The sequence below is a fragment of the Neurospora crassa genome, linkage group VI (genome assembly GCF_000182925.2).
Source record: "Neurospora crassa OR74A linkage group VI, whole genome shotgun sequence".
Classification (NCBI taxonomy): domain Eukaryota; kingdom Fungi; phylum Ascomycota; class Sordariomycetes; order Sordariales; family Sordariaceae; genus Neurospora; species Neurospora crassa.
The window spans coordinates 939,515-955,295 of record NC_026506.1 but is presented as its reverse complement, the minus strand read 5'-3'; the positions used below and the strand labels follow the sequence as shown (position 1 = coordinate 955,295).

Sequence of the window (15,781 nt, the reverse complement as noted above, 5' to 3'; positions counted from 1 at the left end):
TAATTCGATACGTACAGAATGATAGGCAGGTCGCTTAGAACCATCCTACCCTCCATCTTCTGGCCAGCCGTCCATGATCACAGGCTTTAGAAAAGGAGGTCCAGTCGGTCTTTATCAGCTCTGTCTTGCATGGTGAAGCCTGGTGTTCTCCCTGGTTTGTTCTGGATTCCCATGTTTGAGGGTGCGCGACAACGGCCCACCGACCGTTTTCGACCGGCAAGACATCTTGGCCACAAGCATCCCGACTCTGATTGATCATCCTCAAGGATGACTATATCCCCTATCCTTGGACTTTACCAATGCGTTGCGGACATCCCACCTGGACCCCGTCCGTCTTGCCATATACAGCTGTCGGACGTAAAGGCGAGGACAGGCAGCCATGGTCACTCAACTGTTCACTCAAATTCTCCGGGTCATCATATCGCCCACGGGACCGTGCTGTCTAGACCATACCTAGACTTGTACATAGTTGCAGCCGAGGTCAGTCGAACCATTTAGAGGTACTGTAGACCTGCTGACCCAGAAAAGTACACCATCGCTCTTGATCTCGACCCGCGATAGCCCAGTTCAACTTGTGACCCATCCATCTTGCATCACACGGCAACAGACATGATCCAAGTTTCCTCCATGGGCTTGGACTCCGACCTTGAGCTCCCCGCATTGGAGTCGACGGCGGGGAAATCGAAGCCCTCGTGAACACAAAACACAAATCCTGCTCCATGTTATCTGTACTTTTCTCTGAACGTTTTACGTATTCCCATCCGTCAAATAACTCACGTCACAACAACAGCTGTCGTCCAGCTGGCGGTGAGCCTCTACGCAGGAACAACTCAGTGTTGGATGGCCTCACTCCACCCAAGTCCACCGGCCCGGACCTCAGTGGTTCCTTTCTGTCCCCGTTTCCATAAAACGCCGCTCCGCAGCGTGCACCAATCGGACCCAACTATTGGATGTAACCTTGGCCTCATATCACTTCATAAAAGGGGCTCGACGTTTTGATTGTGTTCGTAAAACTTGCAGATGGCAAGAAGTTTGAATTTGATGTATTAACAAGAGGCCCACACCTCGAATGTGATGGAGATATAGAGCCATACAAATACCAGTTGTCAGCTGATGGGTAGACTAGTTTCGTTCTGCACGAACCAAAACCACAGCATAGCGACCCTCTCCATATTCTAGACTTTCCTCTGCAACTTGACCAAGATGCGAAAAGACATATCCCGAAAAACGTTCTAGTACAACAAACCGAAGCGAAACCAGCCTTAGGATCAGAAACAGATCTGTCTCCCGAGCCTACCGACAGATTGCGTTACACAGTTGTAGATCACTTGGGAGCTTGCCGAGCCTGCCCCTGGGGCAGATCAGACATCCAAGACGACGAACGGGACTGAACAACCCCTTTCTTACAAGTAGAGGTACACTACGTCTTGAGGTGAAAGGGTTAGGGTTACACATGTCTGGACCACCGGCGACGATGATAGCATCCCGACATGCTACCATAGACCTTGGAAGCCGAGTTGACAGAGCAAGCAAAACGGTCATCGGTGTCCATGGCATATTTCTCGTCTCTCCATCTTTTGTTTCACTCGAATTTTCTTTTCTCACTGCAAGCTCTATTTCCCCCAACACACACATCTAACCCTCATACCCCCCCTCCTCCTCCGCCTTCCTCCTCCCCTCCCAGAACCCCTTCCCATAACTAACCACCACCTCCTCCCCCCTGGCAACCCCTACCTCCCTCGCCCTTCCCACAGCCTTCTTTCCCGCCGGCAGGACATAGACCGCCATAGTCCTTTCTTGCCTTAGCGGATCCCAGACCACCTTGAACTCGGCATTGGGCCGCTTCATGAAAAGTTCTTCTTTTTTGCTTTGGGGTTTATATCCCGGTGGAAAGGCAGGGCTGGGAACGCCGCGGTAGTCATTGACAAAACGGGCTTCGTTGCCGCACCGCGCGGCGTCGATGGCGAGGTCGAGGGCGTGGTCGAGCCAGAGGTCGTAGTCGGATTGTTTGTAGTTGTACTGGACCTGTTCTTCTTCTTCTTTCTCTTCCTCCACCAGTTGTTTCACTTTATCTGTTTTTCCATCCTCATCACCCTCCTCCTTCTCCTTCTCCTCCCCCTCCTTCTCTTCTTCGCTAGAAGGAAAAACCAACCTCCCACCCCACTCCTCCCCTCCCGGATGAATCTCCCCCAAGTACCTCACCACCAACTCTCCCGGCTTCAAGTCCCTCGCGGCAAACAGACCTGCTTGGCCACAGGCTGGATGTCTCTTGTCTGTGATGGGCAAGATGACTGCCTTTTTGCATGGTCCTGCCGCATAATTGGCTGGTAACTCGTCGAGCGGCTCGATGGAATCTGCTGGTGGACGAGTACGAAGGGCTGAGTAGTGGGAGGGGGTGAGAAGGGGAGAGAAGAGAGGGGCGGTGAGGTAGGGGAGGTTGGAAGGCCAGTTTAGGGGGAGGTTGCCGCAGGGGGAGGTTGTTGGGAGGGGCGGTTGTTGTAGTTTTGGTGTCTGGATGATGTGGGATGTTGCTGTTGATGGTGGTGGTGGTGGTTTGCGCGGTTGGGGCTTTGGGGGTTTTGGTCCCTTTGGTTTTCCGCCCGGGTGGGATTTCTTGATAATGGATTTTTGTTTGGGTTCTTTTGGTGCCATTTTTCAATGCCGTGATGAGGCCTGTTCGCTCTCTCCCCGAAAAAAAGACGTTGTCGTTTTGTTTTTAGGTATTTTGGTCGCCTGGTGTTGCTTGCGGTGTCGAGGTATCTTACCACGGTGTTGAAATTTTGAAGAGCGTAGATGTATTTTACCGTTATTCGTGCCTGTCGGTAACTACTATCACGGGGCCGTGCTTGTTGGTTCCGTTACGTCCAATACTGTTGGAATTGTAGAGTTTGTGAAGTGACTGCCCGTTTCCTACCTCTACAAATAATCTCCGACACTTCCACATACACAATTCCCGGCATCGAGAGAGCGTATTCTATAATCTCAACAACAAGACACAAGTCAAACGGCCAATGGGGCGTAACAATGAGACAGTTGGTGCCAGGATTTCGGGTCAATTGAACGTTGTGCCCCCACACTCCAGGGTTCATGTGCAATTCCGAAGCCAGGTACACTACAGCGGCCGAGTTCTCGAACAATGTTGGCGTGTCTGGTTCGCACAATCTGAAGCTGAGGGGTTCCATTGTCAGCTTACATGTTTCCTCGCTTGTTTCCGTTGTTTGAAATGACGCAAAATGGGACGGCGATCTCCCGAACAGTGTGGTCCGGGAACCAATCTGGGAGCTGGAGAGTGTGGATTTCACATCGCTTGCGTGGATATTATGCGGCTATCCAAGAAACTTTCTCAAACTCTTGGGTCCTTGACTTGCCGAGATGTTCTGCAATGCAATTGAAGTGGAACAAGGAAAGGAGGAGAACCTTCCTCACGGTGTTGCCCGGTTCGGGTCGGTAATGCAACGAGAAATACCGTCTTGACAAACCAAGGTACCTTACGCTAGGCCAAGACCAACACAGACCGGGCAAGGGGGCCCCGGAAAGCGGCTCCGTAGGGCACAGAAGGCGCTGACCAGGGCCACTTTTAGTGGGTGGTATTAGCGCCTGGAGCCCCAGCTCTACCCGCAACTACACCAGTCGACTTAGCCGCACTTGGACGTCCCCCCAGACGACGTCTACCTCATCGACCCCCTCAACGACGTTGCTCTGTCTCTTCACTTTTCTTATTCCTTCCAGGTTCCAAACGAGAGTTCGCGAGGGAATCTTTCCCGATGGCGCCCTGCGCTTGCTAGACGACCGAATACCCCCTATTCAGTTACGAAATACGACGACATCGAACAAAGATACAACACTGCATCCCTCGACCGCATAGCCAACCCCCCTCCCCCGAGCCGAGAGGCGAGACACGAGACGCGCCGCGTTACCCAGCTGTCTGGGCTTATTGCACCATCTGATACGCGCCCAGTATAAGGACCGAGCCAATTTCGCCCCAATCACGCGACCCCTCAAACAAATGGAAGAAGAATCGAGAATGGCGGACGTGGACAGGTTCATGGACGATGTGGCGGTGATTGACGACAACAGCAGCAGCAAAGAGGAGGCGGACACCGCAGCGACAGGTAGTACGACCAACACCAACAACAACAAAAGCGGGGGCCTTGGAGCTGGAGCTGGTTTCTTGACCAAAACAAGATCCCTTTCGGACGGCGGCGCAAAGGAAACACCAAAGCTCTCGCCAGCACCGCACATCTTCTGCGATCCGCGACGAAAGTCCCAGGATGATATTGCCATCCGGGATAAAGAACGAGGGGCAGACGGCAACAGCGCTTTCTCTGCGCAACCATCAACTCCCGTGCGCGCGGGGTTCGCAGTCAGAGGCCTAGCGCTGCAACTACCCCAGCTTCCACTTGGTGGTGAAGGTGATGCGGCACTCCTTTCAGGTTATGCACGTCTCCAACAGCCGCACGTGGATATCAACACCAACCTGAATGCCACCACTCCACCGTTGGCGCTTTCACAAGCCCATTCCCAGTCCCAGTTGCAGTCCCATCAACCACCCCCATCCCACCCTGCGGGAGCGCCCGCCTCCGCCTCCGCCTCCACCCCCTCCGCCTACGTCAAACCCGCCGCCCCTGCCCCGCTCTCACCAAAGCTTGACCATTCTCACATCTACGCCTCGCCCTCGCCCAACATCCTGCCCCGTCGCTCACGCGGCCTCGACTTTAGCCGTGCAGCCACCACCCTCCACCATTCCACCGTCGTCGACCAGGCCTCGCCCAGCTCTTCTCCCACCATTGGGTCGAGGGCCATGAACATCCCCTCAGGTCCTGGTCGCTGGCCCTGCGACCAAGGCACCGCCATGGAGCAGACGTCAAGCTCGCTGTGGTCCCTCATGGCCAACAACCGCGGCCACCACGAGCGTGGGCATGTCTCCAGCTCCCTGGGCAGTCAGGCTCCCCATGCCCTACTCACCGACACCTCGTCTAGCTCGGACGACGACGACCTTATGGACGAGGACATGGAGGAGCCCATTGTCACCACGCCCTCGGCAAACAAGATGGCCATGGGCGGGCAGCACCCATGGATGCCTGGTGGCAGCTCGCCAGCAGTCAACAATCTACTAAGTTTCCAGCAGCGTCAGCGCAGGAAGCAGCCAAAGAGCCGGAAACACAAGACACCGCTGGGTTTGGGCTTCCATCCCACCACTCCCATGGGTGCGGCCATGTCCATGTCTCCGCCACAAGGCTTGGACGGCCCGCAGCCGAGGAGGGAGAGCATCAGCTGGGCGGCCAATCAGCTACACATCTCCGGCAGTGAGAGCGACGATCCTAGCAGGCAGCTTGAAGCGGTCGACAGCCCGTCCCGACCAGGGGTCATTCGGCGGACTGTGACCCGTCATAGGGGAAACTTGCTGGTACGTGGCACTAATCTCACTACTTTTCCTGCTCGCTATTGACATGGACTAACCGTAACTACCTAGCCCAAGACCAAGGGTTTTGCCCGCATCCGCGCTGCCCTTCTCGAGGAGAGCGCACCTATCGATGCCGAAGTCAAGCGTGAAGCCGAAGTTGTCCGACAAGTACGGGAGAGCGACATGGATCTAGAACCCAGGTTACCAATCTCCGCTTTAACGAGTCCGAACCTGATGCCGACCCATGACAGCATGGACGATGTCGACGCGATGATGATGGACTCGAATGGAAGCAGCAGTGGCAACGGCAACACCACGCCTGGTGGCATTCCCGGTGGCATACCTGGCAGCAGTAGCTTCAAACAGCAGGTCCTAAAGAACTCCAAGGGCAAGATGTTTTGGGACACGTTTTCGGAGAGTGGGGCAAGCAGCAACGGGATGCGAACACCGCCAAATTTTGGACTGCCGAGGGGCTCATCATCAGCCATGAGCATGGACGATATGAGCATGGACTCGCCGTCTTCTCGATCCGAGAGCCAACTGAGGCAAGGCCCCACGCCTTTTGTTCTGCCGCCATCCGGAAATCCGCCAACAACTTCATCATCTTCATCTACCACATTAGCCAGCACCAGCTTTCCGGGCGCCGCAAATGGTGTTCCCACGGCAGCCGAAATTACGCGCCGAATCAACAACAAGCGACGCCGAGATGACGACCTCGACCCGATGAGTTTCAAACGACGAGCCGTCAGCCCCGGAATGGGCTCACCAATCTTGCAGAGCCCAATGCAGAGGGACCTAGCACCCTGGGGCCCGAGTTCATCACGGCCGGGTAGTGTCAATGGGGACGGGGTTAGGCAACAACACGAAAATCTCCAAAATGGCGCTATGATGGTGGGAGGAGCTACTACACCAGTCCATGGAAGACCCAGTTTCAGCACAGGCAAAAGGGTCGGGCTCCAAGGCATGGTTGACACCAATGATGGGATCACACGGCTCAGCATTGAGTAAGCGAATAACCGATCTTGCTGACGCCAGGGTCCGCCAGATTGAAGGAAAGAGATTTACAAGATATGGATACAAGCGACGCAACACACCCTAAAGGGTTATGGCCGTGTGCAGAAATAAGGCACGGAACACAAAATACACGCATGGATTGATGAACAATTTTGGGAACAAGCAGCCCTGAGCATAGCGCCCCATAATCAGCGTTCTGAAGCAGTTAACATAGGACCTGCAGCCGATCGACCGACTTGAGAAAACACATCTTCTTTGGTCCTTTAACAAGGTAGGGACTCAAGAGACAGGGAGTAACAAGAAGATCCCCGCGAAATGGAACGGGGTTGTATAAGTATACATATGATGCTCGGAAGGGAGCATCGGTATTTCTTTACCTGGAAGTCTGCCAGAAGTATTACACTACGTTGTTTGAAGGCAGTTTAGACTTGCCCGGTTCTGGTGTGAAGCCCCAAGTCTATCCAGTGGCTGGGTTGGAATTTGATAGCGCATCAGTTCCATTCTACTTATTCAGGAGAGCATAGGTAATAAAGAGCCTCTCGATGACATCATCAACTTGACCATGACATTTCTGTGAACGTGATTATGACATGGTGGATTCCATGTTGACATGGGTGAGTAGACTAGGGGGCAGAGAGAACTTGGCGCCCAGATATGGGTTAGGGTTGTGTACTTGCCAAGCAAGCCCAACTTCACGATAACACCCCTGAAGTGTGTGAGAGTGTGACACAAGAACCAACACCCCCTTTCCTGAATCAACACTACCGAGACTAGAGCCGCCGCGGATCGCTGCCGTCAAACTGATCTGATCGTATTCATCTCGATGGAATGGAGCCTCCTCGTGAAGACTTTCCCAATAGAGTAATCTTACAAATCCAATTCTGGCAGTGTACACGATGCTTTGTAAGTCGCTCCAGTTCAAGACCGTCGGTGGTCAAGTCAAAGACGTCATTTCCACGCGCTAACAGCCAACTCCAACTTGTTTGCTGTTAGGGACATCACAACAAGCAGCATCATATGCAACGCCTTCGCAGGCCGCCAGCAAATATAAATACATTTATATACTTCGCTTTCAGGTGAGAGAATCACTACATTTTCATTTTTCATCTTTCATCATCATAATAACAATCATCTCAGGACGACAAAGGATCTCCTTGAATCCAGGCATTATCAGACCTTGACAACAACAACCACAAGTCTTATCACTTACACGAAACCCACCCTTATCACACCACCAATCAACAAACATATCAAAATGGGCTACCCAGAGACTTTCGAGGGCTTCGTCGTTGACTCGCCCAAGACCTGGAACCAGTTCCACCGCCACGAGCTCAAGCCCAAGCCTTTTGGCGATGACGACATCGACGTCCAGATCGAGTGCTGCGGCGTGTGCGGGTCCGACATTCACACCGTAACCGGCGGCTGGGGTGACTTTGAGGGTCCTCTCTGTGTCGGCCACGAGGTTGTCGGCAAGGCCATCAAGGTCGGCAAGAACGTGACCGAGATCAAGCAGGGCGATCGCGTCGGCGTTGGTGCCCAGGTGTGGTCCTGCCTCAAGTGCGATGTCTGCAAGAGCAAGAACGAGCAGTACTGCCCTCACATGGTTGGTATGTGTTTATCCCCCTTACCCCATTAACCTTTCCGAGCACATCACTAATAAGGACTTCTAAAGACACTTACAATGCCAACTACGAAGACGGCTCCACCGCCCACGGCGGCTGGGCCTCTCACATCCGCGCCCACCAGTACTTCACCTTCAAGATCCCCGACGCCATCCCCTCCCACCTCGCCGCGCCCCTCCTCTGCGCCGGCATCACCACCTACTCCCCGCTCGTGCGCGCCAACGTCGGCCCCGGCAAGACCGTCGGCATCATCGGCGTCGGCGGTCTCGGCCACCTAGGCATCCAGTGGGCGCGCGCCCTAGGCGCCGAGGTGCACGTGCTCACGCACTCCGCCTACAAGGCCGACGACGCCAAGGCCCTGGGCGCGCAAAACGTTATCGTCACCAGCGACGACGAGAAGTGGGCCGAGCCGTACAAGTTCAAGTTCGACTTTTTGCTCAACTGCGCCGACGCGACGCACAAGTTCGACATGAAGACGTACCTCTCGGTCCTCAAGGTGGGCGGCGAGTTCCACATGTGCGGCATCCCCGACAAGCCGCTGCCCCCGCTCGAGGTGTTGGCGTTCATGCAGAACGGCGCCAAGTTGTCGGCCAACCACTTGGGTAACCACCAGGAGATGAAGGCCATGTTGCAGCTGGCGGCCGAGAAGGGCATCGTGCCCAAGGTGGAGACGGTGCAGCTTGGAGAGGATGGGTGCAAGGAGGCGGTGGAGAGGGTCAAGGAGGGCAACAAGGTGCATTACCGCCTTACTTTGACGGGCTTTGACAAGGTTTTTGGAAAGGTTGAGTACTAGAGTGTAGTATGGTGATTTAGAGGCAAATGGGTGGGTGGATGGATGGAGTTGCTGGCGTGTTTGGGGGGGAGAGATACCCGGTGTGTTAGGTTACGATTGATCGCTGCTAGCGAGCGAGGCGCTGGACATATGATTGATGAGTTATGATAATAATAATCACATTCTCCAGAACATGTTCCGTACGCAGTTGTTTGGGATGAGTGTGTGTCTTGTGAACTCCCAACTATTCATTTTCAGCTGGCGAAATCCGATTTCTCAAAAGTTGACTTGCCTTGTTTCTGACAGTTCCCCAAGGTCTCAACTTACTCGGTACGTCTCGAAGCAACTTGGAAGGTTCAATGGTGTCCTGGTTGTAGGCGGGTAGTTTAGGTGCCTTGCTGGATTTTCTTTTGTCTTAGTCTTTTTACTTCTTCTAATCAACCACCCTCTGAACTCCAAAGGACCCTCCTATCAGCACCACGAACTGGCTGCAAACTCCTACCCAAGTGCGCCGCAATTTGAATAGAGGTAATGCTAACACATGTCAAGGACATGTATAGAGGTACGTAGTAAATGTGCACAAGATGTTTGGGCACCTGCCGAGCATATCAATGTGCCCTTGTCTCCCGTCCTGGCTCGGTAGACTGCAAGTGTCCGGGAGAAGGGAGTGTATTGTGGCCAGGTTGATACAGGCAGGCATTGACGTGAATCAGATAATCAAATCAGTTCAAACCCGTGGTATAGTCAAGTCCGATATGGCCTCATTCCTCAAAAGCAAGTGTTAATCAGTCCGCTAACTTGGTTTGAACTTGAATTACCTGTAACTCAATGTATTGGCATCATTTAAGGGTTTTTTTTTTTTTTTTTTTCAGAGGTACAGAATGGATATACGAGTTTGACAAGTTTTCAATGAAAGGTGCAGCACTAATTCTCCGTGGTGATATTCCCGGCATGCTTTATGCCTCGAAAAAAAAAAATAAAAAAAATTGAAATGCGGTACGTTAGCAATCGTTGTGCAATATTCTTTGGGCGGAGGGTTTTCATCCGGCTGTCCAAGCACGGTTTTTCCCACCTACTACGAACGAAGCAGCACCGCATGCCCACTGGGCGGACTATGTATATAGTTAGAGTGTATAAGACCAATAATAATATTCTGGGGGGGGGGGGGGCTAGCGGGACGAAGACATCCGCATGTCCGCAATCTGTGCGCTTATGGGCTTTAGCTACTGACTACGTCAACAAGCATGTTCTTATCCAGGAGACCAAGAAGACTGTTGAATGTTGACATTCGTTACCTACCTCTACTCGTCTCTTTACCGCTGAGCCCCAAAAGCGAGTTGAAGGCTGGTGGTGGGCGCGACTTTGCTCTCAAATCAGGGCGCACTATGAAGGTGCTCGATTTAGATGAGTTCCTCGACCGTGACAACCATATTACAAAGCTCATCAACAAAGAGCATTCGTTCGGTGCTGTCTTTGCTGATTCGGAACACAAATTTTCGGCACTGAGCAAGATGCGTGCCCAGCAGAATCGTAAAGCCAAATATGCAAATAGCACCCAGCCGTGCTGAGTGTTGCAATGAGAAGACCTGCTCACATTTATGGCTACGTGTATCTCTACCTCATCTGGCCCAACTTGACTCATCAAGGCAGACCAAGTTATAGCTTTCTGCGGTGCTTCCAACGTACAGTTATCGCCACCAAATGCAAGTTACGGACCTCCGATCCTGGACGAAATAACCTGAAAGCATGCTGAGCAGCATTGTGCGGTTGTCGAGGCACTGCAGTCATGAGATACCTTACTGATCAGAAACTGTCGTGGCAACGGAACTCCGTGAGAGGTTGAAGTGCCTTGATTCTGCATCCGCATTTTTTCTCATCCTGATGAAAGCCTGCAGAATCTTGATGTATAGAGGTATATATGCACAGGTAGGTAGAATTTGGTCGTCTCAACCAAGGACAACTACCACAATGACTCCCCAGACTGGGTTTTGGGACATGCCAGATGCAGCACAGGCAACCTTCTTGATCATCAAGTACACGAACATCGTAAAATCCAGGAGCTGCCCGGTTTTATCAACAGTGCATCGATCTGTGATACTGCCACGCTACGCGAGTTTATTGAAAAACTGCATATCCTGAGAAAGCTTGAGGACTGGGTGAGCGACTGATTGTAACCAAGTGTAGAGGTATTAATACCCGTGTGTCCCTTGCACCAAGAAGGCATTGCTTTCTATCCTGCTATAATTCAGTATCATCACTCACATACCTACGACCAAATTACCTTCAAAGCCACATCACTCAAAGCCTGTCTCTTTTGTACCTATCCACAAATCAAAATGGCCACAGGACATGAACGTTACATCGACGACTATGAGTCCGGAGTCAAGTCCGGGCGCATAGCTCAACCGCCACGCCGGCTCATGAAGTTCATTGACAAAATATACGAAATACAGAACCACACGTGCATCCTTCTTGCGAGAGTGAAGGAAATAAGAATCTCAACACCGGCCACGGCTTCCCGTGAAGAGGCCCAGAGGATTTTCGACGAATCAATCGATCCTCTTTCGGAGAGCCTAAAGTATCTCCTCGACATCGTACAGACCGTTTATGTTGACTTTCATTTTGCACGTCTCCGTGCCATAAGAAGTGTGTCGCCACCCAAAGTCCTCAGGAGTCTGGACAATTTGGAGGCGCTATGGAGGGAAGCAATAGAGGAGGCCGAGCACGTGCTGGACGGGGCTCTAGACGACTTGAAGCAACACATCGCGTTTCATGGAGTGGTGTGCGGCCTGAACGATATCTTTGAAGAGCATCTTTAAGGCTGTAAGTAACTTTTCTGATTTCCCGTCCAAGTATCTTGAGCTTCGTGACTAATAATCTCTCGTGTGGCAGACGGTTGCATGTGATCCGCTCGATCGGTCCCCCACTCATCGCTCGACCGCCTCAATCTTCATCGGGAGGACAGGATGAACTTCCCTTGTCCTCGACCTCGCTCAACGAAGACAACATGGTGCACTCACAACCCTGGACCCCCTTTCCCATGTCATCGAACACGTCGACTAAGCAAACTCGTTGCTGCTACTTGGCCGCGGAGTAAGGTCAAGCCTTTATAAGCCATACGGTGTGCGGTGATGCGAGCCCGGTGGCTACCTTGACAACCCAGCCCAAGACGACCGGCCATTCCGCGAAGTTGGTCACCTCGATACTGCCCGTCTGGTCCTTAACAACAATGGTCATAGGTACGACTTACAAGAAAGTCCCGGCTACCGTGGCTCCCGCAACTCCATATGTCTCGGTCTGGACTCTCGGCCGAGTCGCTCGAGGAGGTTCAGGGTCTCTGTGGTGCTTGGGCTGGTTGGCTGCATCCCAAACCATCATGATACCTCTAGAAAACATTCATGAACAGGACAGGTAGAGAAGCAAGCGGGAAGACCATGGTCAAGCGTAAGGGATATAGTTTTCTTTAGTTAGGGAAAAGCTGGTCGAGTGATGAATTCAGAGATATCTCCATGTGCCAAGAACAAGTGGTGATTACCCTTATGTTTCCATCATCCGTTTTGAGATGTAAAGATACACCAACAGCAGTGAAAGTTTCAGGGAACGTATTAGACGGTACGGTATCAATGTCAACTGATTAGTCAACACTGCATCACGTGCTTTCGTGTCCTTACACAAACACGTTGCGTCATCAGGCATGAGAGGAACCGCGCAAAGCTGACAAAGACAACGACAATCAATCAATCACCGTCCCACCTGTCTTGTCCGTCCAGTGATTTTTGGACTTGGTCAACTCACAACGTCTGTCTTAATTGCTTTGACTCTTGCTCCAAATTTAACTAATGGCAGGTCGAAAACGTAAGGCGCCCGGTGCGTCAACCACCACCAGTACCCCCCGAACTACTCGCGCCAGCACAGCGTCGCGGAGAGCGGCGTCAGCTCGTAGCGCAGTTCCCGATGTGTACCGAGAAATGGTTTCTGAGGCACGGCGCATGGCTGTTGCCGAAGATGTCCCGGAAGTTACAACGCCAGAGAGACCACTGAAGCGGAGAAGGCCCGGAGAGAGACAAACACTAAAGGTCGAGACGAAGCCAGTCAAGCCAACGGTAATACCGGAGCCTACAAAGACGCATCATGATGACCCAGAAGACGATGACGACGAGGAGCTCGAGTTTGAGGATGTCGAGCTACCGCCACCCACCCTACAGACCATCACCAGAGACTCGGACGATGAAGACGATGAAGAGCTGGAGGTGGAGGATATCGCATTCGATTCCCAAGGCGCATTTTCCTCGGCTGTAGCAGGCGATGTTCAGCTGGACTTGAACTTGAGCGCCCAGAAAGCAGCAATGGCACCTCATCGGAGAGTTGTAGAGCGGCGAAAAGCACTAAGCAAATCCGAGAAGGAACAACGAAGGGAGATACACAAAATCCACCTCCTTTGTCTTCTTGCGCATGTGGAGCGGAGGAATAGATGGTGTAACAATCCCAAAGTCCAGGAGGCTCTGAGACCGCTCTTGACGGACAAAATGCGAAAGTCACTAATACCGAGAGCGAGTTTGAACCAGTATGGGCGAACCGAGTCGCTCAAGGCAGGACTTCAGGAGACGAGCACCATGTTTAAAACGAAGTTCCAGATCACGGAACGGGGACTACGGCGAGCACTGTGGGCGGAAGATGAGGAGCAGTTGAAAAATGTAGATGGCTATTCACTTTTTCTTTCCACTTCGTGTTACCCTTTGTCGTTTGAGTCGCTGGCTAATACGCCTTTCCCGTATAGTACCAACTCCCAGATGACCTCGAAACTGTCAAGTCCAAAGGCGACTTTCTTCAAGCCGCCAAATGTCTTTCCGGTTCTCGTGATGTTGGAGCCCAGCTCTTCTGTGCACTCCTTCGTTCGATTGGCGTCCAAGCCCGCCTTGTATGCTCCCTTCAACCACTTTCTTGCGTCCCGGGGGCTCCTACGATGCCTAAACAACCAAAAACGAAATCTTTAAATGCCTCAAAGGGACCATCCGCAGCCGATCGGTATGCCGCTGCAATGTCCAAGTACGACAATACAGTCGCCACTCCAGATCCAAGAACCCCAGCATTCCTGTCAGGCCGAAGTCGTCTCGGACACCCAAATGCAACAGCCTACAACGTCCCGTCTATGACCGCTCCCCCACCACCTCCTTCCCGCCCCGAAATCCCTAAAGCCAAGACAATAAAAGGGGAATCCCCATACCCCATATACTGGGTTGAAGTCCTCGACGAAGCCCAGCAAAAATGGCACCCCGTAGACCCCCTCGTCACCAACACCCAATGGCGCCCGCGCGCTCTCGAGCCCCCCGCCTCCGACAAGGAAAACAGCCTCACCTACGCCATCGCCTTCGACGAAGACGGCTTCGCCCGCGACGTCACCCGCCGCTACGCCAAAGCCTACAACTCCAAGACCAAGCGCCAGCGCATCGACGGACCGATTTCGCCCACCACTCCCTCGGGGATCAACACAGGCGAGCGCTGGCTCCGCCGCCTTTTCTTGCGACACTACACCGCTACCGATTTTCCCACCGACCTCGACCAAATCGAGCTCAACGAGCTCGCCGCTCTCGAGGGTGCAGAGCCCATGCCCCGCAACGTCCAGGACTTTAAGGACCACCCCATCTACGCGCTCGAGAGACACCTCCGTAGGAACGAAGTCTTCCTGCCGGGCGCTCAATCAACAGGGACAGTGTCAGCGGGTTCCAAAGCCCCCGTTGAGCGCATCTACCGCCGTAAAGACGTGGTCGTCGCTCGCTCACGCGAGAAATGGTTTCGGCTCGGCCGCGTAGTCAAACCCGGTGAAGAGCCGGTAAAAGTTCTTCCTCCCAAGAGGAAACGGAGTTCCAAGTTTGGTGGGGAGATGATATCCTCTACTTCTCCTTCTCTCGAGACTGATAATGAAGACGACGAGGGAGATCTGTTCGGGGATTACTCCCTTGCCAAAGCTGGCGGGACGCCACTCTATACTCCGCAGCAAACAGAACTTTACGTACCCCCACCCGTATCGAAGTCGGGGAAGATTCCAAGGAACAAGTTTGGGAATGTGGAGGTGTATGTCCCGTCCATGGTCCCTGCTGGGGGAGCGCACATCCCGCATGAGAGAGCGGCGCAGGCGGCGCATATACTGGGTGTGGACTACGCGCCTGCGTTGACGGGGTTTGAGTGGAAGGGAAGAAAGGGGACGGCGAGGATTTTAGGAGTGGTGGTTCCCGAACAGGCGGCGGAGGCGGTGAGGGCGGTGATTACAGGGTTGGTGGATATGATGGAGGAGGAGAGGGAGGAGAGGAGGAGGATGGAGGTGTTGAGGATGTGGAGGGTTATGTTGAGGGGGATGAGGATTAGGGAGAGGGTGTTTGGGGGTGTTGAGGAGGAAGAGGAGGAAGTGGAGGAGGGGGAGGAGGAGGAGGAGGAGGAAGAAGAAGAACATGTCAAGAAAAATGACAAGAAAGGGAAAGAGAAAGAAAAGGGAAAAGAGACGGAGGAGGAGCAGTTTGATAGGGAGATGGCAGATGCGCCGAGTGATGTTTCGGAGGAGTTTTATATGGATATGGATAATGATGATGAAGAAGGGGGTGGTGGGTTCTTGATTGAGTAGATTTTGCATAATCCGGGTTGGATGTTCTCTTTTCTGTTCCCACCAAATAAAATGGGAAAATTGTTGATTTTTCGATCGCTACAAAGCCTCATCCATTCCCTTCATTTATTTTGCCTCATGTGCCTATTCTTCATCTCTATCCCACCCGTACATCCACTTCATCATCCCATCCTCGCGTCTCCCCTCCTTCAACTTTCTTCATCCTACACCTTTCCCTCACCTGTATCTCTCTCCTCTCAACCCTCATCATCTTCCCTTTTATCCTATTTAACCCCTTCCTATCCCTCTATTCCCTTTCTTCCCCTCTCTTGCTCCCTTGTTTCCTAACTGCTTTTTCCACCATTGCCCCTACC

General features: G+C 52.8%; 6 protein-coding genes across 7 annotated transcripts; 5 read left to right on the top strand and 1 right to left on the bottom strand.

Annotated features, from left to right (window-relative positions):
* Nucleotides 1–1,635: 1,635 nt before the first annotated feature.
* On the bottom strand, nucleotides 1,636–2,652 carry NCU04825 (hypothetical protein; the record flags this gene model as incomplete). Its single annotated transcript, XM_955291.2, has 1 exon — nucleotides 1,636–2,652. One exon carries the CDS (start codon nucleotides 2,650–2,652, stop codon nucleotides 1,636–1,638), a length of 1,017 nt encoding a protein of 338 aa, XP_960384.2.
* A 1,037-nt stretch (nucleotides 2,653–3,689) lies between these two features.
* NCU04824 (hypothetical protein) lies at nucleotides 3,690–6,969 on the top strand. The gene is made up of 2 exons (XM_955290.2): nucleotides 3,690–5,407; nucleotides 5,474–6,969. The coding sequence occupies exons 1-2, from the start codon at nucleotides 4,007–4,009 to the stop codon at nucleotides 6,410–6,412; spliced, it is 2,340 nt and encodes a 779-aa protein (XP_960383.1). The 5' UTR covers nucleotides 3,690–4,006; the 3' UTR covers nucleotides 6,413–6,969.
* Nucleotides 6,970–7,163: 194 nt separating this feature from the next.
* Nucleotides 7,164–9,047, top strand: NCU04823. 2 transcript variants are annotated; one of them, XM_011396624.1, is made up of 4 exons: nucleotides 7,164–7,321; nucleotides 7,412–7,494; nucleotides 7,556–8,025; nucleotides 8,091–9,047. In XM_011396624.1, the coding sequence occupies exons 1-4, from the start codon at nucleotides 7,247–7,249 to the stop codon at nucleotides 8,831–8,833; spliced, it is 1,371 nt and encodes a 456-aa protein (XP_011394926.1). In that variant the 5' UTR covers nucleotides 7,164–7,246; the 3' UTR covers nucleotides 8,834–9,047. The 2 variants fall into 2 exon arrangements, with proteins under 2 accessions (XP_011394926.1, XP_011394927.1); XM_011396625.1 differs by lacking the exons at nucleotides 7,164–7,321; nucleotides 7,412–7,494 and having other exon boundaries at nucleotides 7,501–8,025.
* A 1,009-nt stretch (nucleotides 9,048–10,056) lies between these two features.
* Nucleotides 10,057–10,380, top strand: NCU04822 (hypothetical protein; the record flags this gene model as incomplete). Its single annotated transcript, XM_955288.1, has 1 exon — nucleotides 10,057–10,380. The coding sequence occupies one exon, from the start codon at nucleotides 10,057–10,059 to the stop codon at nucleotides 10,378–10,380; it is 324 nt and encodes a 107-aa protein (XP_960381.1).
* Nucleotides 10,381–11,148: 768 nt separating this feature from the next.
* On the top strand, nucleotides 11,149–12,321 carry NCU04821 (hypothetical protein; the record flags this gene model as incomplete). Its single annotated transcript, XM_011396623.1, has 2 exons — nucleotides 11,149–11,635; nucleotides 11,705–12,321. The coding sequence occupies one exon, from the start codon at nucleotides 11,149–11,151 to the stop codon at nucleotides 11,629–11,631; it is 483 nt and encodes a 160-aa protein (XP_011394925.1). The 3' UTR covers nucleotides 11,632–11,635; nucleotides 11,705–12,321.
* Nucleotides 12,322–12,540: 219 nt separating this feature from the next.
* Nucleotides 12,541–15,487, top strand: NCU12087 (nitrilase). Its single transcript, XM_011396741.1, has 2 exons — nucleotides 12,541–13,506; nucleotides 13,590–15,487. The coding sequence occupies exons 1-2, from the start codon at nucleotides 12,652–12,654 to the stop codon at nucleotides 15,426–15,428; spliced, it is 2,694 nt and encodes an 897-aa protein (XP_011395043.1). The 5' UTR covers nucleotides 12,541–12,651; the 3' UTR covers nucleotides 15,429–15,487.
* The last annotated feature ends 294 nt before the right edge of the window (nucleotides 15,488–15,781 follow it).